Source organism: Lentinus tigrinus (assembly GCF_003813185.1).
Source record: "Lentinus tigrinus ALCF2SS1-7 unplaced genomic scaffold L226scaffold_23, whole genome shotgun sequence".
Classification (NCBI taxonomy): domain Eukaryota; kingdom Fungi; phylum Basidiomycota; class Agaricomycetes; order Polyporales; family Polyporaceae; genus Lentinus; species Lentinus tigrinus.
Genome location: NW_027137932.1, coordinates 369,171 through 390,751, shown reverse-complemented (window position 1 = coordinate 390,751; position 21,581 = coordinate 369,171). Strand labels below are relative to the sequence as shown.

Here is a 21,581-nt window from a genome sequence, read left to right as displayed (position 1 = left end):
GCTCATGGCTTAGCCATCATTGCAGAACATATGTTGCGAGCGTTCGGATATGTTGCCCGGCTCTGCATCCAGCTACAGCCTCCAGAAGGCGAAGGCGAAGAAGCGCGACGGCGAGGTCAGCTAAAAGTGAACTCTCCATTGCTGTGGTAATTCAGTACTAGTTCCCGGCACCCACATGTCTGCTGACATTGCACACGAAGGACAAATCAATGAATCAAACACGTCGGAAGCGGACTGCGGAACCGTCCTCCACATCCAGGCCACGGTCTGCCGTCGGGAGACGCGTCGCGTGCTCAGCTTAGTTGGCGTGTCTCCCGTGCTATGATTGAGCCAATAGCCAGAACAGTTGCTAATCAATTCCTGGAAGAGCTCTCGGATGAGGCCTCGAGATACACCATTCCACGGTTCTAGGACAAGTCGGATGCAACGTTCCGCAACTTACCGGTGAGGATGGGATCGAAGGTTGATGTCTTCAGCTGATGCAATAACGTTACTCATTATTTTACATGCATGGTTTCCTCCACATTCCGCTTTGTAGATCTCGCAGCTGTGCAGGAGACACGCTCGCGGCTCGGGGGATCGCGTTACGCGTCTACATCAGTCCCGTGACCGACGCGTCAAGACACGGTCACGTTATATCAGCGCTCAATCCACTACCGTCAAGCGTGGCACAGCTTGGGATTAACCTTCTACTCCCGCCGGGGCCGAAGGTTTTCTACTTTGAGGTTTGACCCGCAACAGCGCGGACGCCACCGAGGTGAAAGTCTCTCCGGAAACACGCACCGACGACCGAGAACTGCACCTTTCTGGGCACGCGGCGGCCTCACGACTCGAGGTGCCACCCGATCGAGCCACTGCGTTGTCGACCTCGTCCCCGGACTCTTGATATATACCGGGTGTCTCCCTTCACCTCCGTCATTATGCTTCTCTGCTTCATCTTGCTGCTGGATAACCTATTTGCCGACCCTCGTCTACATCCGACTAGTCTCAGTCTCCTGCGATGTTCAAAAGGTTCTAGTCTCGACATCCTCGTACTTCAATGTTGGGCCGTTCTGCGCAAATGTAGCTATCTCCGGTCGATTTACAAACCAGTATGCAAAGGAACCTGCACAGCCTCAGTCGTCTCGTAGGGCTCGTCAACCTTCACACTAGGCACGCCACCCGCAGCGCGTCAAAAGCGTCGTGCCAAAGCTTCGAATTCTCGCACGACACTCATCACTACTTGGACCTACAAGCACAGCACGCTTTTGCGCAAGCTTTGGACTTTGACAATGCCCTCCCGGCCTACTGAAAGCTCGCCGTACCCGCTTGGGACTATGTCCAAGCTCTGCTGCATTGTGTCTATGTCGTACCGCTCCTCGCTTGGACTTCATGCCTTGTCCTGCGACACTCGTCCAAAGCTGCTTTGGCCGCTCTTCACAGCTAGGATGTTGGGTATTTATGCAAGCTCGAAGATGCCTCTGTCGACAGCAACAGCACATCCTCTCCTCAGCAGACGAGAACTCCTCCTCCTCGCACTCGCAGTCGCACTCTCCGCCGCACTTCGCATACCATACCCAACAAGATGTCCGCCCTCCAGAAGACGACCCTCAACAACCTCCTCTCCAAGGAGTACTACTTCGAGCTCTGCCGGCAGAAGCACAACCTCATCGCGCACGCCGTCGACCACAACGCCCTCGGACCGATGTACGTCTCCTTCCAGAAGTACGGCTCCCGCATTCGGGGCTTCCCCCTCTCCGAGCTCCTCACCGCCGAGAACGCGCGCATGCTCGAGGAGTGGGACGACGAGAACATCCGCTCCTTCTACGACGAGGGCGTCACGGAGCTCAGGCTCGTCGTCTGGGTGCGTCTATTCTCTATCTAGGTTTCTAGGTTTAACCACGGCGGACACTGACACCGTACTACGCAGACCCCCGAACGCCGCAAGGGGGCGTGGTTCCACACCGTCCGCCGCCTGCCCATCAACTCGCCCCGCGCCCCGCTCGTCAACAAAGCCGTGCTCGCGCACCTCATCGCCATCGAGTACTTCTCGATCGGTTCTGTGCGTCTCTGCACCTCTCCTCTCTTTCTCTATCCGGCCCAGTGCTGACGTCTTGATACAGGAGGCCCGCCACAAGCCAGCTTCGACGACAGAAAATTACCCTGAGTTCCAGCCGCAGCACCTGAACCTCGTCTCGCTCCGCCGCATCACTGGGAACGTCTACCAGGCTGAGCTTTGCCCGGAGGGCACTCCGCGCGACCGGTTCTGAGCTCGCATAGGGTTGTGATTGTACGGTACTTGTATTCATTAGACGCATACGCATAGGACAGCCTGGGACTTGACTGGATTATTCGTGTACTCTACTATACTCATAGCTACACACAGTATGTAGCACTAGTTGGAATTGATGACTTGGTGACTTGCACTCAGCCGTCTTGCTCTCGAGAAGCTGTCATACAGAATCAACGGTACACCCACAAACATACATTTCTTACACATAACAACTACCGACATTCGTCACAAAAGCCTACAACCCGGCATATATACTACAATCCTTCGCGAACACCTTCTCCCCCATCAAGACGTGGCCCAAGTAAAGAACGCCGGGCTCAACGTCCCATACAGCCCCGCGCTTTGCAAACACGAATAAATGCTCCCCAAGTTGTTGCCACAGAACACAACGAACGTCCCCGCGCCCGTGCTATACGAATAGCACGCCTGCTTCTTCCCGTTCCAGTAGCTCCCCAGCTCGTTCGTCGCGCAGTCGACCTGGTAGTCCGGCGCCAGCGCGTCGCCGTTCGCCCACCCGTACACCCCCGGGCAGCCTATGACGGACTCGACGGTGCGGGCGTCGGGGAGCGTGAGCCCGAAGAACGCGTTCGAGCCGACGTCGACGAGCGTGGCGGGCGCCTTCCCGTTCGCGTTCGTCAGGTAGGTGTCGCCGATCTTGAGGAAGCCCTTCGAGCCTGCCCCGAAGCATGCGGCGGGAGGCGTGTTGGGCGGCGGGCCTTGGTTGAGGTTCGGGTTCTTCGCCGGGTCGGTGTCGGGCGGGACTGGGGTGGAGGGAGGGATGACGTTCTGTGCGTCTTGGATCGCGTCCGAGATGGACGAACTCGCGGAGATCACCTACACAGACAGGGATGTTATGGTGAGTGACAGCCAATCGACGCCAAGTAGCACTGGAGATGCATAAGACAAGTCCTGACCTGGTCTGCAACCTGGGAGATCAGGTCAGGGATCCCGGGTGTCCCCCAGATGGCCGCCGCGGCGTTTTGAGCAGCCTCGATAGCGGCCTCGGCCGCTGCAATCGCACTAGCGAACGCGCTCGAGCTTGTTGCCTCCGTCTGCACAGAAGAACTCAGTCGCGAAGCAATGCGGATACTTCACGTAAAGCACTCACCAGACCAGCAGCAGCCGGACCGAGTGCATTGGCAGCCGCAACAGCGGCAGCAGCAGCGGCGGCGGCGGCAGGAGCAGCATTGGCCGCAGCGGCGGCAGCAGCAGCAGCAGCAGCAGCAGCAGCGGCGGCGGCCGAGATATCTTCGCCAGCCGCCCGAGTGGCTTCTGGAGTGGAAGTCGCCTTCGTAGTAGTAGTTGACTTGGTGCACGAAGACGCCTGACGCTTGTCGAAGTCGGCGTACACAGCAAGGTTAGCGGGAGGAGATGTCGGGGACGGCTTGTGCTCCTTCTCTACCTCCTCGACTTCAACGGTAATCTCAGCGTCGGTGTCGTCTTCTTCCCCATCATCACTCCGTCGGGGAGGGGGAGCAGGCACAGAGCCGATGGTGCATGGACGGCAGTCGAAGACCCTCGAGTTGGAGGGGACATGGAGGTTGCTCGCGGTGGCGGGGTAGTTTGTGTCCGTAGCGAAAGCTGCTGGGATGTTCTGAACGCGACTGTCCGTGAGGAACTGTACACCGCCAACACCAGAGCTGAAGAAGGCAGAACCCGAGTCAAGGCTGCCGACTGCGTTCGCAGGGGCACCAGGCTCCGGGGCAGCCAGAAGTTGGATCTTGTACCGGTGGCACTGCCGATTGGAGGCACCCTTCCAAATCGTGGTGCCGTCGTCGTGAACTACACGGAGATTGGTGATAGATGATTGGAGACTGCCCTGGTACTGCTGCTCGCGGGTCGGGACAGCCATGGTACGAGCATTGCCAGAGCCGCCTTCCAGGACAGAGTTGAAAGGGAACTCGTCGCATGAGACCTGGAACGCATTGTGATCAGCGCGTCGCTTCCTGGGTGATAGTAGCTACAGACGTACCTTCCAATACGCAGGGTTGTGTTGCTTCCGATCGCATTTCCCGGCAGCCTGGAAGGCGGCCTTAACGGCAGCAGTGCAGACACCCCTACGGCGCGTCCCAGTGCTCGCGCTGAAGGGATCGTGTGTGAGCTCCATGCTGTCCCCGCTAAAGTCAGGATGGCTGCGGATGTTCTGGCAGATGTTGGGCATCAGATTGCAGTAGTACTTCAGCGTCGGCAGCGTGGCTGGGACGTCGATAGGGCCAGAACAAGCGTTAGGCGTAATCACGCGCCTCACGAGGCGCTCGGTAGTGGGAGTAGTGTTGAGAGCAACAACAGAGACGACGGGGGCAACCTCCAGGTTGTCCACAATGGCTCGAGGGCTCGGAGGGGTATACTTGTCGGTGCCGTTCAGGTGGAGCACGAGGGGCTGTCCGAGGACGTAGGTGGGTGGCGGCACATTGGGAGGCTGATGCTTAGCACGGCCGAACGGAGTGGGAATGTATACGTTGCTCGCGTTTCCAGTTGCCTTGACAGTGACAGTGAACTTCACCGGGTCCCGGTCTCCGGTCAAAGTGAGCTTCCTCGGCTTGGCCAGTGCGCGCACTTCCAGCTCGCGCTTTGTGTCTGTAGACGACGCAGTGCTCGGCGGGCCGTAGTCCCACCAACAGTTATTGGGATCGTCGAAGGGACATGGCCAAGAGAAGTCGGGGGTCCAATTGTCGTCATTGACGTCGCGATCGTCACTAAGCGGCTCTACGTACTGCGGGGTGCCAGGCGTGGTGACGGAAACTGCAGACGAGAAATGAAACCAGTCGTTGAAGTTCGAGTACGGGATTGAGCTGGTGACGCAGTTGGTGCCGGTGCAGAATGCGGTCCAGGTGGCAATTCGGGCCCACCACCCGAGAACGACATCGCCAGACCTAGTAGCGGGAAGGGTCAATAACTGGATTGGCTCGTGGAATGAGAGACTTACTCAGGCCATATGTTCGTGTTCGTCATCTGAATCGTACCGTAGAACCAATCGACGAACGGTTCTATAGGATGATAGAAAACGTCAGTTCAACATTCGCAGATTCACATCTAGATAGCTCACGCCAAGTAAGTGAGCATCCTCCAGGCTGCAAAGCGCAGTTTCCGACCATCCCGAAGTAAATCTAGCACAGAACTCAGAAAAAGTATGTTAACTCTTGTTGTAGTACATACGTTGTTGTAGTCCAAGCTCGCAATGTCCGTGGGCTGGTGACAAGTGCCCGCGCAGCATGCGGCATTGAGAACGGAACCCATCTGCCCACACGCTTCGTTAAATATCAAGCAGAGTAACAATCAGATGAATGCATACCCCAGCGCACGTCGCGGCCGCTGTACAGACGCGGTCGCTCCAGAACTGTGTAGCGGGAATCTACAGAAACGACGGTGAGTCAGGACATCTAGCGTTGCGCAGCTGGACATACCCTGCCAGACGCAATGCCCGTTACACAGAGACCGACGAGGGAGACGCAAGCGTTGTCGGGGGCAGAGATGCACGAGCCATTTGTGGTAGCCCGGGCATGCAGATCGCGTTCATAGAGGGGATGATTGACCACCGCAGCGGAGGCAACCCCGAGGGTGGTCCCGAGAAGTAGAGTGAGCTTTACGGAGAGCATCGCAGTGAGGAGAGGGCCTTCTCGCTGCTTGGAGAGGAGGGACGATGCGAATCACCTTTATAGTAGGAAGAGAGCGCCAGGAACCGAGACACAGAATTGTTCCTGTCCCTCGACGAACTCCATTGGAAATGAGGAAATCATCGGGCTTATGGATGAAGTACCGAGGCTATTGGGATGCTTAGCAAGTGTGCGCCCTGACGGCCCAGGGACTGGCATCGGAAGGTGTCGGAGGTGTATCATGAGGCGGCATAACGTGAACGCTGCAACCATTGCCAATGATCTATTAGATGAACCGGGCAGATGAAGGAGGATGTATGCATACCTAGTACAGTATAGCGGAGCTCGAAGGTTGACCAGGGTGGTGCCCAGCGAGTTACCATCGTGAAGGATAAAGGCGCTGCAGGCACAGAAGAACCCGTACATCGTGATGGCGGCGTCTGCCTGTGTTCATGGGGATTACGGCGCGTACCTAGCAAGTGCAAGCTGTCCTTGCGAGCACCTCGGACGTGCATTGTCAACTATTTCATACCTTCCAGGCATCGTCGATCTCTTCGGATCGACGCGCTGATGTCGTGGCGAGGTTGCAAGCATGTAGGATGGAGGGTCTTACCATTAGTATCCTGCTATACGAATCATCTACATCAGAGGCTGAACCATTGCCGAACAATGACTGCGAATACGTACAGCATTGCGGTTGAGTACACATGCTCGTTACGTCCGTGTCCGGGATGAGCGGAGGATGGCTCACAAGAAGCACCAGGATATAGACCTAGCTCGCAACAACTTGCTCAATCTAGAGGGAACAGCTGCACTGCTGCATTACGCTGATGTGACCATTCAAACCTCCGAAACGCCGCTGCTGAGCGTCGGCGCTCGCTATACGCAAATTGGACTCGCGGACAGCGCCGGCCTAACCAAGAGAGTGTTGGCCATCGGTGCAAATGGCCCGCTGGCGTCGGACCCGTGCTTGATGCGTAGGTGGTACAAGCAGGTCGTCTAGTCCTCAAAAAGCGCTATCTGCGGCAGACAAAACACACCAAGGCCGGATGTTCACCGAACGTTTCACGGTGCCTCATGCTAGAAGATTGGATGAGTATGTTATAATGCAACCCGAGTGGGTGAGTTACATGACTTGTCGCTCACCTCAGCAGCCATGGGTGCGCTCTTCGTAGTGTCGAAGGCATCCGACTCCGCTGGTCACCGTGATTCTTTTGTCAAGAACTCAAATATTGCCGGCAAGACGTCCTGTTAGTTCCACGAAGACTCGAACGTTCGAGGCTCAATCGGACTAGCTAGATGCGAAACTTGGTTCAAGTCCTCGGGTAGTAGAGAACTTTCGGCTGGTAATTCTGAGGGTGTATCGTGGTGTGAGCTGTAACTCAGAGACGGCAGCCGCATTATGCAGTGGTGACGGGCCCGGCGATTAGTAGCCGGTTACCGGTTAGGGCCTAGGCAGCTCGCTGGCGGGCCGCATCTCCGAAGACGTTCAGCGTCGCAACAAATTTAAGTACTTACGCAGAGAGGTAGACAGTCCACGATTCAAAGCCTCGCGATTACATTCGGGGCAGGCTAGCAATATGAAGCCGCCAGCCCCGATACTGCCTCAGTGCTGCGATCTGCCGTCGACGATCTCTCTACCCTCACATCAAGCTCGACTACTGCTTTCCTTCCTCCTTGCACCTCCTCCGGCGAAATGTTACCACGAATCTCATAGTACAAAGGCTCAGTAGCAATAATATTCACCGCACATTCCATCAGTCTCCGTATTGTGCCATATTGGCACAGCTGTCAATAAGACCTCTCAAGCGCAGCATTCATCTGTATTAAGTTTGTTATCGTCACTTCCGTGCGGAGCACGGGTTGACGTCTTGTACTAGATATACCTTTGGGTTATATAGTAGTGCCCATGTGGAGATTCTATCGACAGCACTTGGGCTGCAAGGAGCCTGGAAACCTCAGATGTTCACCCCCAGAACAAAACTTCCTGGATTCAGGGAGAACTCTACAATCGAACAAGAGCCATGTTCAAAAAGCGCCATTAACCGAGGACTAGCCCACCGCGAGGGTCGAACTCGCAGCCTTCAGATACCCGCCTTTAAGAGTCTGACGCTCTATCCGATTGAGCTAGGCGGGCCATGTCCAAGTCTGCTGTGTAACATTTATAATGTTGGATGCAGGTTCCCCGTATTCCCTTCCATGTCGCAGAGCCTCCAGGACCAGATACATAGCCTGAGGGTCTCCGCCACTGTACGTGTTGCCAACACGTCTCATGTTCGGCGTGTCTCTACTCTACCATCTGACTTGAATGATTGCACCTGCTTGCGTAGACAACTCAGTGTACTGTCGTATGGTAGGAAAGCACTCAGAGGTGCCGCCGAACCGTGTCGCACCGAATCACCACCACCACCACCATCAACGAACCACAATCACTCTGAACTCCCCACCGCAAAACCTTAGCAAAGCGGCAGCCCCGAGACCCCCGTGCAAACGCAAGCCAAGTAGTACTACTAGTAACGATTTACGATCCCTCGTCATCACATTGCGAAATACATATATACACAGCCCAAATACATCTTAACATGCAGTTAAAGAAACATTCCGAACCCACAAAACGCAGGAGAATGCAAGTAAGTACCTTCAAGCAGTAGGAGACGCTGCAGGGGACTTGGCGGACATTTGCGCGACGTGCGCAGTGGGGATAGCAGCCGCGAAGCTCGAGCACACGCCATTGTCCGTCCAGTCACCCGCAACACCCCCAGGCGTGTCGGCGTAGCTCCACCACTTGGCCGTCCACAGGTGCCCGTTGTAAATGACCTGGTCGCCGCCGTTGTACGCGACGTTCGCGACCCAGGACGAGATCCCCGCGCAGCTGCCGGAAGAGGCGGTCGTGGTCGTGCCGGGGGTCGTCGTGGGCGTCGTGGTCGTGGTGACCTTCGTGGTGGTTGTGCTCGTGCTTGTGCTCGTCTTACTCGTCGTCGGGGTCGAGACGGTTACTGGCGTCGAGGTCGTGCCCCCGTTTCCGTTCTGACGAATGGCGTTCTTGATGCCCTGGTCGAACCGGCCGTTCGCTGGATCGCCGCAGCCATCAGTGCTCGAGTTCGAGCTGAAGATGTCGTAGATGCGGACTTACCGTATGCTTGCGAGGCATCCCAGAGCATGACACCGCCAAAGGACGAGTACTGGCTACGCGTGGCGAGAGCGATGTTGGAGAGCGTGGAAACGTCGACGTAGCCACCGCCTGCAGTGCTGGAAGCAGGCGCGCCGATGTAGACCTTGACGTTCTTGTTGATAGCGACGGTCTTCGCCCAAGTATCCCTGCGCGGCACGATCGAATTAGCACGAGGAAGCTTGCTCACGATTGCGCCGGGGTAAAAGCGGCCCACCATTGGTCGAAGTTCCAGTCAGCAGAGTTACCGTAGTTGATGACTCCGCAGTAGTTGTTGTCTGGGGTGAAAGTTAGGCCGATGCGTGGATTCCAGAAGTGGCGGCTACACTTACAGAACTGGACGTAGACAGCATCAAAGGCGACGGCGTTCAGGACCCTGATGCGATCCTGATTGAATGCACATGACGGCGAACCAAAAAAAGCGAACTCACGTCGAGAGGTAGGCGTCGGGGTACGGGCACTGGGGCGCGGCAGTGAAGTAATACTTCTTGCTCGAGCCCGCTGAAAGGGTGCGAATCCTGTTGACAAAGGAGGCGAAGTACGTCGTTCCGCCGCCCTCAATATCCAAGTCAATGCCGTCGAGGACAGCGGCGCCGAACGGCCGCGTCGAGCTGGAGCCGCCGAGGAACAAGTTCCAAATGGTATCGCCAAAGGCAGACGCCTGCGCGTCGGACGAGAAGCTCGCCGCGCCGGTGGCACCACCGAGGGAGAGTGTGACGATCTTGCCCTTGGACTGGCAAAATTCGATGTCCGACGCGAGAAAACTGCAGTCGGGAAGGCTCGTGCCCGGGAAGACCGAGTCATCTACAGCATTGCAGATCTACGGAACACGAACGCAGTTAAGCATTCTCTGTACTCAGAAAGGACGTGACTGCAGACACGGAACGTACGTTAGCAAGATCTATAGATGGCTCACCACCGGCGCCAAAGAAGACGTTCAGGAATGCAAGGGGGATTGCGTCGATCGAGTCATCCTGGCACGAAATCGATTAGCACGGTGCGGCGGCGACAGTCTCAAGACAGCGTACCTGGCAGTAGGTCGAGAGAGTCTTCTGCCAGTTGGCTTGGTCGGAGTGCGTAGCGCCGTAGGAGTTCTGTCCCCAGTAACTACATATCCTTGTCACCCCGTGGGCAGACAACGCTTGTGGATGGGACTCACACGGCAAGCTACATAGGACCAAACAGCAGATAAGTGGAACGTACGAAAGGAGAAGGGTGGATGACATACGTTATCTTGTCTTGAGTTATCGAAGGCGGCACCGTGGAGTGCACCAAGGGAAAGGATGGAGAGAGCGGAAGCAAGCCACCGAGAAGCCATCGTATACTGCTATTAAGTCACCAAAAGAGCGAGCGAGAGATAGCAGATCCAATGAGGGGGGCAAGCAGCTTGCCTGACCACCGAGGAGCGATAGTCGGGCCTTTTTATCATCGCGCGAGCGCACTAGAAGGCGGAGACCTACCTGAAAAGCAGTCAATTCAGTGTATCCCATGGAAGCGGTGATGCAGGATCACGCACAGCAGACGCGTGCAGAACCTGGCTCGAGGAGATTGGCCTGAGCCTTGGGGGGCCCGCATGGACGGCCGCGCACTCAGCGGCGGAAGCGAGATCTCATTGGGTGGAGATCTGTCCAGCACACTGCAGGACTTCCATATCAGGGGCGCCTGCGCGGAGGGAGATGGGCAGAATGACCTGGGAAGTGAGGCGACCATGCGGCACGACGGCTAGCGAGCATATGTCGGCGAACCCGTGCTGAACCGAACGCTAAAGCGCAGCGATATGTCTGTCATGCACATATCGTTCGTGTGCCGCACCTACAAAGACAAGTGCCGTGAGACTCCAGATGTCGACCGGCAGACCGGAGGAGAGATACGTACTCTTACCGCATTGCCTGCGCTCCAGGAGCGAAGTTGAGAAGATGCGGCACATGGCAATTCCAGCGTTGATGAGCTGCATGCCATAGAAACGACATTAATAACCCCTGCGATAGACAATCTGAGCGTACCAGATTGAGATGATTGCGACTCTTCTCCGGTATCAATATCGAGATAATGTGCCGTCAAGGGACGCTAGTTGCGAGATGGTGTTCATAAGTGCTCCTTAACTGGGCTTCGAGTGCAGTGCATGAGGCCGAAGAACTGTAGAGGACGAGCTGGGCTTACAAGGCGACCGGGTCACCTGGCCAGATGGTGGCGGGGGAGAGAACTGTGAAGCGCCCATGAGAGCATGCGCCGCTCGATCGTGATTCGGAACCTTCGACTGTGGAAGTCGGCCAGCAGCACTTATCACCCTGAACGAGGATATTGCCGGTCGAAGAAGCACATAGCATCCAAACTCAAAGACGTCACAGGGCCTTGCAGTACCACGTCGGTCACAGGTACAAGCAACACATGTTCATCCTGACAAGACGCCGAAAATTAGAGTACAGCACACGGTGCGGCGATGTTAAAAAGACACACAACAAACAGAGGTAAAATGAAGCAGCTCAGCTACGTAGAATGCAACACACATTCTTATGTGAACTTCGGTTCCGGTGACAGAAACACGCTAGTAACCAGGTACAGTGACCTCGACTCGAGCCTTGTGCAAGGCCCCCGCAACAGCCATGCGGATGCCCGCGCTCTCCCAAACGGTTTAAAGAGGATGCGAGAATAGCTCGGGCTAGACCCTGGCGAGACCTTCGTGTGGATGTCCGTGCTGAGCACGGTGGCGACGGTACAGATCTGCCATGTCGGGAGATGATGTCTCCGAGTTCGGGATGGAGGTCGCATCCGCTTCAACAGTAACGTCAGAAGTTGCCTCGGCCGTGTTCGACTCGGTGGTATCCATCGCGGAGGAACTGGTCGCAGTCGGCTGGTCAGCTGCGGCACCCGCAGCCGCGGCGCCGGCCGGCTTGAGGCCGGTGAGGATGTGCTTGACCTGCTGGTCATAGTTGTTATTCGCTGCATGAGGATGCTAAGTAATCGTGCTTCCTGAGAAAAACACCGCATGCCTCGTACCTTTCGCGCCATATGCATCCCAAAGCATGACTCCACCAAAGGCGGATGAGTAGTTCGCCCAGGTCGCATCAATAAACTTCTGAAGCACTGGGCTGTCGACATAGTGACTTCCACTCGACGCCGATGCCGGGGCTCCGATATACAGCTTCATGCCCTTGTTGACCCCACTGGTCTGCATCAAGGTATACCTGTGCTCGTGACGTGGTAAGATGGGAGTTCTAAGTGCTACTGCGCATATAAGAACTGACCAGGCCCCGAAGTTGTACTGGCTCATATCCCCATTCGCTTCTAGCCCGCAATCGTTGTTGTCTATCGCACGTAGGTGAGTATCATGTTCGAAAAAGAGGCTGAAGAAGGGACCTACAGAATTGGATGAAGAGCGCGTCGAACGCGACCGTGTTAAGTGCACTGCGGAGAGGTGAGTATGACGGCAAGGTATATCGAGATGAGGGTCTTGAATCGCTGACGTTTCTATGTGTGGCTCCTTCCGCTGACACTGCGGCGCACCCGTCACCCAGTACTTCTTAGAGTCACTGTTGCCCTTCGCAGCAGCTTGCACGGCCGCGATCATCTCGTCAAAATGGTCCGAGTTTCCATTCTCGAGATCGATGTCTATCCTAGTATTGCGCTGGACGTTCAAATGATCGCTGTTCGGACTTGAGGTAGCATCACGATTCACACTCACCCGTCCAGCACAGCCTTCCCGAACGGTCGCGGCACGTTCGGGTCATTACCGCCGAGGAAGCTGTTGTAGAGCAGCTTCGCGAATCCTTCGGCCTGGTCCTTGTTCGCAAACGTCCACGGGTCCGACTGGTCCCCACCGCCCAACGAAATGAGCATGATCTTGCCTTGCTGCTGACAACTCTCGATGTCGGGCTCAAGGGCCTGGCACGCGAAGTGCTGGGCATCGCAGTTCTGGACAATTGCGAAACTATCAGCGACATTCACGCAAGCAAGACCTTTCAATATGTACGTCAGCCAAGTTGAACTTCATGGAATTGTTGTTGGCGAAGTAGTTGTTCACAAAGCCGATCGGAACGATGTTTACGTTCGGGTTCTGCAGATATATAAATGAGGGTGAAAGTGTACACCGAGCGGAGAATCCATACCTTGCAGAGCTCGGCCAGCGACAGGTTAGTCTTACTCTTCTGACCCCAATACCTGTCAACGCGTCAACGCGTATAAGATGATGCTCCTTCGATTGTACCCGCTGAGGACCCACATCGCCACCTAAGTAGAAGTAGGATGGGTGTGGGTTAGCCGACGACAGGTGAATACCAGGCGAGATACGTACGTTATCAGGACGAGACATGTCGAACGCAGCACTCGTCAAGAGTGCAAAGAATGGAACAATCAGAGCCGCAGTCAGGAGTGCCATACGCGCCATGGTGAATAGTCAGGGTTGTGCATCTCGGAAGGAGGCCCTTCTCCCGCCTTTATGCTCCACACCTACATAATGCGCCCTGTTACTAGAAGCCACAAGTATGAGTGATTGCAGAGTAGCGAGAGACTGCGAGACATACCCCGGTTTCCTTTCCTTTCCAAATCCATTTATTGTCCCGTGAGGGCCGAGCCCCATGTCGGACACAATACGTACAGTAGCTACCTCATGATGTGAATACAATGGTCTACACAGGACAGTGACCCACGGACGCCCGAGGACGCCCGCTGACATACCCCGGTGTCGATAGGTCCAAGAATGTGAGAATGAAATTCAACGCACTGATTACAGCGTCCAACTGAAGTTATGATACGTAGATATTTAGCCTACCATCATTACACAGACGGAAGGTGGAGGATTTGCCTCGCAACGTAAGCATCGTAATTTCCGGAAGGTCATCAATGCTTCATTCTGGATGGCGGCCGCCATCGCAGGCGAACTTTGTGACAGCGCACATACTGAACTCTCATACCTCGGTATCTGCAGTAAGTAGGAGAAGACAATGAGCATCACCATTTGCGTAGCTGGTTTGCATCGTACTGACCGTTGTCGCGACCGTTCAAGAGATACGAAGATCGACTGGGAGGCTTCAGTAGTGCACGCTGAGGCCGTGCCGACATGTCGTGGCACTGGGCTCAAAAGCGAGATATGCATACCGGACCCATAATCGATCCTGCCAACTTGTCCGAAGCAGTTATTGACCAAGGGTCACCCATAGAAATCAGCCTTTGAGTAACTTGAGTAGTGATGTATGTTCGTGGTTCGAGAAAGAGGCGCTTGACGCCCAGACTTGCCGTGTGCGCGAAGTGGGTGCCTTCGATGAGAGTGTTTGCTGACAGTCCCGCGAACGCGAATTGCAATCTCGCCAGCAACGCTCTCGCATCGTCTATAGCATATCAAAGCATCATAACATTTAAGCAAACATGACTAGACAAGCACTGAGGTAGCAGTCCGAAGTTCATTGCACCGACCGTTCTACTCGGCATGACGCGCGCGCGCACCGAACAGACGACGCTCAGGCTGAGATGATGATACGGCACTCTGCGAACCGGATGCATCTGTGCTCGCGACCGACGATCCAGTGGCTGACGCCGTGGACGAGTCGGTGGACAGCGCGCTCGACGAGCCCGATGGCGACACAAGGGACGCTGTGGACGAGTCCGTCGCGGAAGCAAAGGACGACGGCGTAGACGAGTCGGTTGACGATGACATGAACGATCCAGTTGACGACGGCGTCGACGAATCCAGGGAGGACCCTGCAGACGATCCCGGGCACGATCCGATGAGCTGCCATACATCGATCGCTGTGGCATGTCGAGATAAGCAACATGTTCAGGAGAGTAGCAGGACAGGTAAGGACGTACTGCCGGGTTCGTTGCTCATCACCCACGATGCAGCCTCGTAGAGCTGTCCCCTACAAAGCGAGTCAGCCAGTGTGATAAGCACCCACTCTGGGAAAAGAACCTACTGGTAGCGAACGCTGGCACACTTCTGATACTGCAAGGAACGTGAGCCCCAACATGGCAACCCAGCAGCGAGAGGGATACTACTTACCTGCTGGGACTTCTGCCAATCCGGGACGCCAGAGCAGTCGGAGGGCGGCGGCGTGCATGTGGCGGGCGCACCCGAGGACGCCGTGGGTGTCGCCGTGGGCCCAGCGGCCTGCGAGCTCTCATCCCCATCCTCGTCCCCATCACCATCGTCACAGTCGCTGTCGTCACTGTCGTCACCATCATTCCCCGGGCCGCCTGTGGGAGTGCTCATTTGCGAAGTGGTCTGCGACGCATCTGTGCCAGACGTCGTCGCTATCGGGTCGTCCGAAGTTCCCGAAGTCGGGGTGGCGGAGCCGCCTGTATCGCTGGAGCCGTCGACGGCAGTGGACGTTGGGTCGGAAGCTGTCCCAGTCGCAGCGATAGTAGTGCTATCTCCGGTCGCGGATGCCGCTCCATTCGTCCCCGTTGCAGAGCCGTCTGCAGCACTGGACGCATCGGTGGCGCTGCTAGCTGGGCCAGACGCAGAAGCCGACCCCGACGTTGCCGACGGCACCGTGCCGCTGCTGCCTCCAGAAGGCGATCCCGTACCACCAGCAGTGAGTGCCTTCTTGACATTGTGGAGGAAGCCGGGGTCCTGTTTGTTGTCTGAGCAGGCAGTGGTCAGCTGCATGTACTGAGTATTGTACGCATGGCCGCGTATACCAAGCTCGGACACGCACTCATCGCACTAGGCGCATCCCAGAACATCATACCACCGAACATGGGTGCCGTTGAGTTCTTGCGAATAGCGTCGATGTACTTCGCGAGCGCCGCAGAGTCCGCGTAACCACTTCCGGCTGCGGATGGGTCACCGGGGGCGCCGACGAATATTTTCGTATCTTTGTTCAGAGTCGCGACACCCTTGAACCAGCCAAACCTAGGCCCAGGCACGTATGTGAGAAAGAGGGGTCTATCAAAAGGAGAGGAGCCACAGCGCGCACCACTGTCCGAAGTTGAACGTTTTCATATTCACATCCTGAGTCAATTGGCAAGGGGGGTTGTTATCTGAGTGGAACAATCAGCTAGAAATTCTCACAACAGTATAGCGAGCATGGCGCACAGAATTGGACGAACACAGCGTCGAACGGAGCGCTGGCCATGACGCTGCAGGGTGAAATGAGTTTCAGCTTGGCTTGTACAGTAAGAATAAACCTACTCCTTCATGTTAGCGTCCTCGCAAGGGCATTGTGGCGCGCCGGTGATATAGTACTTTCTGTTGTCGCCCTGCTGCTTCGCGTAGTCGAGCGTATGATTGACGAACGTCGCTCTATGCGTACCAGGGGACTCAAGATCCAGATCGATGCTTTACGAGGACGTCGTAATGTCAGGCTGATCCCAGAACGAATAATAGATTCACGCACCCGTCCAAGATTGCATCTCCGAAGGGGCGAGTCGAGCTGTTTCCACCGAGGAAATTCTTGTAGAAAGACTCTCCGAAAGCCTTTGCCTCGTCGTCCGACGAGAAGCTGATAGATCCACCTGCGCCACCAAGCGACATGACCACGATCTTCCCGGCGCTCTGACAGTCCTTTATGTCTTGTTCAAATTGGTGACAATCCAAAAGGCCCGTGCCAGGAAACGCAGGGCCGTCACAATTCTGCGTAGAGGCGTCAGGGCAGTGGGATGTAGGCCGGTCCTAAACACCTACCCCAGCCAGATTAATTGTCCCTTGCCCATCCGCATTGGTCAGGAAACTTATGGGTATGATGTTGACATCGTCGTTCTGAGGTTACCCGTCAAGCATCCTGTCATCGAATACGTCAAGGAAGAGCGTACTTTGCATACATCAGACAGCGGCAAATTTGATTGGCCCCAGTAGCTGAGAGTGCTGTCAGTACGGACCACATCAATTCAATCGACGTCGTACAGGGCGATCTACGAAGGTAATAGTCAGTGCTGCGGACACGGGGGGTAGCCAGCTAGAACGCACGTTATCAGACCGCGAGAGGTCAAACTTGCCAGCAGCAGCGCATCCGCGCCAGGCGGAGAGCGAGAGAACAGTCAGCGCGGAAATTATTCGGCGCATTGCCATCGTCGGAATCGACGTTGAGAGCAGTAAAGAGCGTCGGAGTTGAGGGAAAATGAGAGCCGGAAGGAGGGAGAGTACGTAGGAGCTGTAGTGCGTCGGTGTAGCCGACAGCAGCTCTTAAATAGTTCCAAGTGCCGCTGGCCTATGTGTTCATTCCAATCGCGAGCGACTTGTTGTCGACGAGCGCATGGGCGCCGAGCAGACAACAGGCCGTCTACCACACAGACTCGAAATGATGGAGGGCGGCCATCTGAGAGACGGGATCATACGACGGAGGGCTGCAGATGCAAGTTCTGTTAAAACGCACGATCTCAAGACGAAACAGAACAATACTCACTACGCGGAGGATACCGAAGGATAGCGCCATAGACGGGGTGTGGCGGGAAAGCTTCTGCATGTACAGACGAGCGACACTTGAGCAACTCGCAATAAGGTGACGAGGGACGGATATGAGGTATAGTTGAAAGGTTTGGCCTACAGAGAAGTGGCGTCTTCGCCATGGCTCTAAGAATTGGGCATGCAAGCGCGGCACGAGCATTTCGAGGGTAAGGCGTAAATGCCGTCTGAAAGGCATACGCGCATTAAAGAACATGATAACATCATATTTATCAGTCATCATAAGTACACTGCGGCGGCAGGATGTCAGGAATGGCACATAGTTAATAAGGAGCAGCTTGAAAAGACTCACCTAGTACACGGTCACCATCCGGTCGAACCTGGACATCGGATGGCGACCCCCCATCTATCCTTCCACTCAGACCCTCATACATTCTCAAAAACCTTCGAATGCGACTACCTCTACCCACCGTAGCAGCGGAGCGGCCGTGGACGTGCGAACGCGGGAGAGCCTTAGGCCATGGGGTTGGATCGCGCAAACGATGATGGTTCCGACACAGCCAGACAGTGCCATTATTTGGCACAAGCAGATGCACTAGCCCACTCCAAAGAGGTCCACAGCTGTTGTTCCCTGAGCCATGACGAGTTCTTGGGCCCTTGACAGACATGAACATGTCGGATGTTATTCCTGTTGACGCGCTTCTTCCGCAGCCAAGCTGAATAAAGAACACCAGAAAAAAAGAAGAGCTGAGTGAGTTCGTGACCAGTGAGACATGTCTGCAAGAAAGCTGAGGAGGAGCAGGGGAGGAGACAAGAGGAACACACCAATTGCTGGCGGGAGGCCCGCGTTTCGGCCTTTGCCCGGCCCGCAGCAGCCGGTCACGTTATAAATTGACTCTGAGTCTGTCGTCCTTGCTTAACCACGACGACATCACAACTATCATAGAGATCATTCGCAGTCAGTCGTTTACTTTTTGTATCTCACGAGAATTGGTGTACACACAGATTCGAAGAGAACGACTCCAGACGACTACAACTCCGCAGGGGACACGGAAGACAGACTGTTGAAATAATGTTCGGGGCACAGCGACGCAAAAGTTAACCGAGGCTCTCCCAGAATGGTCCCACAGCCGAATCCTCCTCTGTTGATAGAGAGATGGTGTTACAGAACTTGTAGAGCAATGATATACGAGGGGTATTGACGGCCGCCGAGACACCGGCTTCTAGAATACTATAGAAGCACAAGCTCGGTATAAGTAAGTCCCTCACCGGGGTTTCTCAACACACAACCTGACCGCCTCATGTCTTCTACTGTTACACAGAAAGCGCTTCTTCTCCCTGAGAAGAAAGGCCAATGGGTCGTCGGAGAGACCTCTGTCCCCCGTCCTGGCCCGAAGGACGTCCTCGTCAAGATCTACGCAGCTGCGCTGAACCCCGTAGACTGGAAGATCCAAACTTATGGCGTGTTTGTGGAGGACTTTCCCTGGATCCCTGGGGCAGATGCAGCCGGCGTCGTCGAAGAAGTCGGGACGGAAGTGACGAACCGGCAGAAGGGAGACAAGATGTAAGTAGAGGACTACTTAGATTGACTTCGCCAAGGACTCACAGTACTGAACAATTCCAAAGCTTCTTCGAGGCCTGGATGGACAACTTGCATTCTGCCTTCCAGCAATATTGCGTCGTCCCTGCGGAGATTACTGCGAAGGCATGCGAGAGACGTTCACATGCCCTTTGAGCTGGAATTAACACTGTGCTTTGCTCTCTAGATCCCGGAAAACATCTCCTTTGACCAAGCTGCGTCCATACCGCTATGTCTTGCGACTGCAGTATGCGGACTCTACAATCACTTCCACGAAGACGCGAAGAGCGCTAGGCTCATTGCGCCTTGGGAGGAGGGAGGATCCACAGTGTATGCCGGGAAGCCGATTCTGATTCTCGGTGGGGCATCATCCGTAGGCCAGTATGGTGCGTCTTCTTTGCCTTGCCGTAGACCCCCGTATACTAAATCAGCTCGGCATTCTACAGTGGTTCAGATGGCGAAACTGTCAGCCTTCTCACCTATCATCACCACCGCCTCTTTGCGGAATGAGGGACTCCTCAAGTCCCTCGGCGCGACCCATGTCCTGGACCGGACTCTTTCAGCCTCAGAGCTCCTGGGGCAAATCGCGAATATCACTGGCGGAAGGGCACCCGAAGTCGTCTACGACGCCGTCTCCCTGCCCGACACCCAGTCGCTCGCATACGATGCCCTCGCCCCTGGCGGTGTGCTGCTCCTCGTGCTTCCCGAGAGCGTCCAGGCCGAAAAGAAGGTGCACGATGACGGTAAGAAGGTGGTCGTTGTGATGGGCAACTTCCACAGACCAGAAAACTGGATGCTCGGAGTCGAGCTGTACAAACGGCTTGAGGAATGGCTTGCGAAGGGCCTACTGAAGGTATGTACTGCAGCTGTACAAGTGATCATCAGGAGCTAACAGATCTCTATGCGCAGCCGAACAGAGTTGAGGTGCTTCCCGATGGTCTTGCAGGCATCCCCGGAGGGCTGAACCGCATGAAGAACAACCAAGTCAGTGCGATGAAGCTCATCGCTCACCCACAAGAGATTCGATAGCCTGTATGCGATCACAGTATGACGCAATTGTACATTACTCCTGTCACACCCAATACCCGTCTGCGTCTATGCACCCCAGTTCTACCTCTTCTTCTTGGCCGGCATCTGCTTCTTCTCGAGTCTCGACCAAGAACCAATGCGCGGCCGGACAGAGCGTATTAAGCTGTCCACCGGGCACCTTCGCAGATAGCGCGTATGCGACGTGGCCCGCAATCATGATGCAGTTCCTGTCATCCACAGTGACGTCCACTTCGCTGTATCCGGGCGGGATGTCTTGGCCGTCGACGGTGAAGTACTCAACACCATCTGAAGTGTTCGCGTCTCTCACTGCAACGATCGTACAAGTCAGCTGGCGGCCCTAACAGCGAACATGAGACCTACCTCTCGCACGAACACTGCCTTCCGTCGCATCCTGAGACATATTACGGGAGATGCTCTCTGCCGCAGGCGTCGGTGGCAGCCATTTGCCCTGGCTCGACCACACGCAAAACGCAGTGATCCACCCACTCCAATCATCTTGCCCGCAGCACTCGTCCCAATGCGCCACGCGGCTCCAGAACTCAACGTCGGGCTCGCCGTCGAACGCACTGACGAACCGGCGGATGATGGGACGGAGCATGTCCGCCCAGACGGCAGGTTCGTCGCCGAGCTCGGAAAGGCGTGAGAGGCGGCGGTGGATCTCTTCCCAATCGGACTTCTCACCGTCGAGCGTGACGGTGGGGATGCCGCAAGTGATGTCGATGCTATACGTTGCGTAGCTGGTCATTCGTGCAAGTGGTCAGAGTTCCGCTAACGCCGGAGGGATGGATCATGGAGTTGAGAGCGGATGGGGCGTACGATTTCAGGGTGGACATCAGCGCTATAGACCCGATCGTGCGGTCGTGTTCCGTGGTCGTGGTGAAGTCGGGGAGTATCCACTCTACAAATGTGCTGTCGACGACCTGGAGGCGCATAGCTGAGTACCTCCGAGGCAGAAAGCTCAAATGACTGAACACATACCATCTCGTGGATCAGGCGGACAAATTGACGAGTTATGGATGCGTAGTCGAGTTCACCGCTGCAGACCTCGACGCTGATGCTCTTCTGCCCTTCGTGTGCAACGAAGTACTGGCGTAGCTCTTCGGCGTGAGCGTTGACGCTACATATAGATAGAGAGATCGTGATCATGAGTACAGTACATCACCCGTATTTCATCGGGACCGAGCGACTCACTAGAAGCTGAGTTGAGTCAGGATCGCCAGCCATACGTCGTCTGGTCTAGAAGGATAGATATGTATCCGGTTAGAATCCACTAGGAAAAGCATGTCTTAGAACAAGAGAGAGGTCATACCGGATGCGCAAGTGGTGGTGACGCGCATATGCATCGAGGACAGCGTGCACGAAACCGTTACTTCTAGGTTCCAGTTTCACAACATCACTCTCCTTGACTGAGCTCTGCCGCAGCTTGTATCGAATCCAAGGCAACAGACTCCTCTCGTATGCTGCCTTCAGAAGTCCTTGCACACCGACTGGTGCATCGTCGTAGCGGCAGTATTCCCTGGGTTTGTGGAGTGCGACGTCGAAGGTGACTGGCATGTCGTTGGAGGGTTGCAAATGGAAGGTTG

The 21,581-nt window shown here is 55.6% G+C and overlaps 9 protein-coding genes and 1 non-coding gene across 10 annotated transcripts; 2 read left to right on the top strand and 8 right to left on the bottom strand.

Moving 5' to 3' along the window:
• Positions 1 to 1,424: 1,424 nt before the first annotated feature.
• Positions 1,425 to 2,404, top strand: L226DRAFT_561886 (uncharacterized protein; the record flags this gene model as incomplete). Its single annotated transcript, XM_067683467.1, has 3 exons — positions 1,425 to 1,843; positions 1,910 to 2,041; positions 2,103 to 2,404. The coding sequence occupies 3 exons, from the start codon at positions 1,428 to 1,430 to the stop codon at positions 2,164 to 2,166; spliced, it is 612 nt and encodes a 203-aa protein (XP_067533043.1). The 3' UTR covers positions 2,167 to 2,404.
• Positions 2,405 to 2,450: 46 nt separating this feature from the next.
• On the bottom strand, positions 2,451 to 5,886 carry L226DRAFT_561885 (uncharacterized protein). Its single transcript, XM_067683466.1, has 9 exons — positions 5,677 to 5,886; positions 5,565 to 5,624; positions 5,429 to 5,509; positions 5,319 to 5,379; positions 5,199 to 5,259; positions 4,245 to 5,145; positions 3,381 to 4,187; positions 3,187 to 3,324; positions 2,451 to 3,106 (listed from the first exon to the last, which is right to left on the bottom strand). The coding sequence occupies exons 1-9, from the start codon at positions 5,866 to 5,868 to the stop codon at positions 2,558 to 2,560; spliced, it is 2,850 nt and encodes a 949-aa protein (XP_067533042.1). The 5' UTR covers positions 5,869 to 5,886; the 3' UTR covers positions 2,451 to 2,557.
• Positions 5,887 to 7,919: 2,033 nt separating this feature from the next.
• On the bottom strand, positions 7,920 to 8,002 carry L226DRAFT_t183. The gene has a single exon. It is a non-coding gene; the product is annotated as a tRNA-Lys (tRNA).
• A 220-nt stretch (positions 8,003 to 8,222) lies between these two features.
• Positions 8,223 to 10,352, bottom strand: L226DRAFT_511975 (glycoside hydrolase; the record flags this gene model as incomplete). Its single annotated transcript, XM_067678320.1, has 8 exons — positions 8,223 to 8,936; positions 8,999 to 9,183; positions 9,252 to 9,312; positions 9,367 to 9,410; positions 9,466 to 9,854; positions 9,925 to 10,008; positions 10,063 to 10,141; positions 10,234 to 10,352. The coding sequence occupies 8 exons, from the start codon at positions 10,350 to 10,352 to the stop codon at positions 8,506 to 8,508; spliced, it is 1,392 nt and encodes a 463-aa protein (XP_067533041.1). The 3' UTR covers positions 8,223 to 8,505.
• A 1,341-nt stretch (positions 10,353 to 11,693) lies between these two features.
• L226DRAFT_561883 (glycoside hydrolase) lies at positions 11,694 to 13,456 on the bottom strand (the record flags this gene model as incomplete). Its single annotated transcript, XM_067683465.1, has 10 exons — positions 13,326 to 13,456; positions 13,254 to 13,261; positions 13,141 to 13,192; positions 13,005 to 13,088; positions 12,717 to 12,946; positions 12,499 to 12,678; positions 12,396 to 12,439; positions 12,280 to 12,340; positions 12,032 to 12,219; positions 11,694 to 11,974 (listed from the first exon to the last, which is right to left on the bottom strand). The coding sequence occupies exons 1-10, from the start codon at positions 13,416 to 13,418 to the stop codon at positions 11,694 to 11,696; spliced, it is 1,221 nt and encodes a 406-aa protein (XP_067533040.1). The 5' UTR covers positions 13,419 to 13,456.
• A 1,277-nt stretch (positions 13,457 to 14,733) lies between these two features.
• Positions 14,734 to 15,858, bottom strand: L226DRAFT_155062 (uncharacterized protein). Its single transcript, XM_067672477.1, has 3 exons — positions 15,027 to 15,858; positions 14,941 to 14,969; positions 14,734 to 14,886 (listed from the first exon to the last, which is right to left on the bottom strand). Exons 1-3 carry the CDS (start codon positions 15,633 to 15,635, stop codon positions 14,805 to 14,807), a joined length of 720 nt encoding a protein of 239 aa, XP_067533039.1. The 5' UTR covers positions 15,636 to 15,858; the 3' UTR covers positions 14,734 to 14,804.
• Positions 15,355 to 17,161, bottom strand: L226DRAFT_155057 (glycoside hydrolase). Its single transcript, XM_067672476.1, has 9 exons — positions 16,935 to 17,161; positions 16,872 to 16,879; positions 16,781 to 16,823; positions 16,653 to 16,727; positions 16,366 to 16,601; positions 16,161 to 16,307; positions 16,065 to 16,108; positions 15,946 to 16,009; positions 15,355 to 15,881 (listed from the first exon to the last, which is right to left on the bottom strand). The coding sequence occupies exons 1-9, from the start codon at positions 17,034 to 17,036 to the stop codon at positions 15,626 to 15,628; spliced, it is 975 nt and encodes a 324-aa protein (XP_067533038.1). The 5' UTR covers positions 17,037 to 17,161; the 3' UTR covers positions 15,355 to 15,625.
• An 86-nt stretch (positions 17,162 to 17,247) lies between these two features.
• On the bottom strand, positions 17,248 to 18,050 carry L226DRAFT_561881 (uncharacterized protein; the record flags this gene model as incomplete). The annotated part of the gene is made up of 3 exons (XM_067683464.1): positions 17,722 to 18,050; positions 17,371 to 17,507; positions 17,248 to 17,283 (listed from the first exon to the last, which is right to left on the bottom strand). Exons 1-3 carry the CDS (start codon positions 18,041 to 18,043, stop codon positions 17,248 to 17,250), a joined length of 495 nt encoding a protein of 164 aa, XP_067533037.1. The 5' UTR covers positions 18,044 to 18,050.
• A 614-nt stretch (positions 18,051 to 18,664) lies between these two features.
• L226DRAFT_154974 (GroES-like protein) lies at positions 18,665 to 20,156 on the top strand. Its single transcript, XM_067672475.1, has 5 exons — positions 18,665 to 18,933; positions 18,996 to 19,074; positions 19,136 to 19,334; positions 19,395 to 19,801; positions 19,858 to 20,156. Exons 1-5 carry the CDS (start codon positions 18,671 to 18,673, stop codon positions 19,975 to 19,977), a joined length of 1,068 nt encoding a protein of 355 aa, XP_067533036.1. The 5' UTR covers positions 18,665 to 18,670; the 3' UTR covers positions 19,978 to 20,156.
• Positions 20,021 to 21,552, bottom strand: L226DRAFT_467229 (uncharacterized protein; the record flags this gene model as incomplete). Its single annotated transcript, XM_067676036.1, has 6 exons — positions 20,021 to 20,326; positions 20,348 to 20,735; positions 20,815 to 20,918; positions 20,977 to 21,115; positions 21,190 to 21,234; positions 21,308 to 21,552. The coding sequence occupies 6 exons, from the start codon at positions 21,550 to 21,552 to the stop codon at positions 20,021 to 20,023; spliced, it is 1,227 nt and encodes a 408-aa protein (XP_067533035.1).
• Between the last annotated feature and the right edge of the window lie 29 nt (positions 21,553 to 21,581).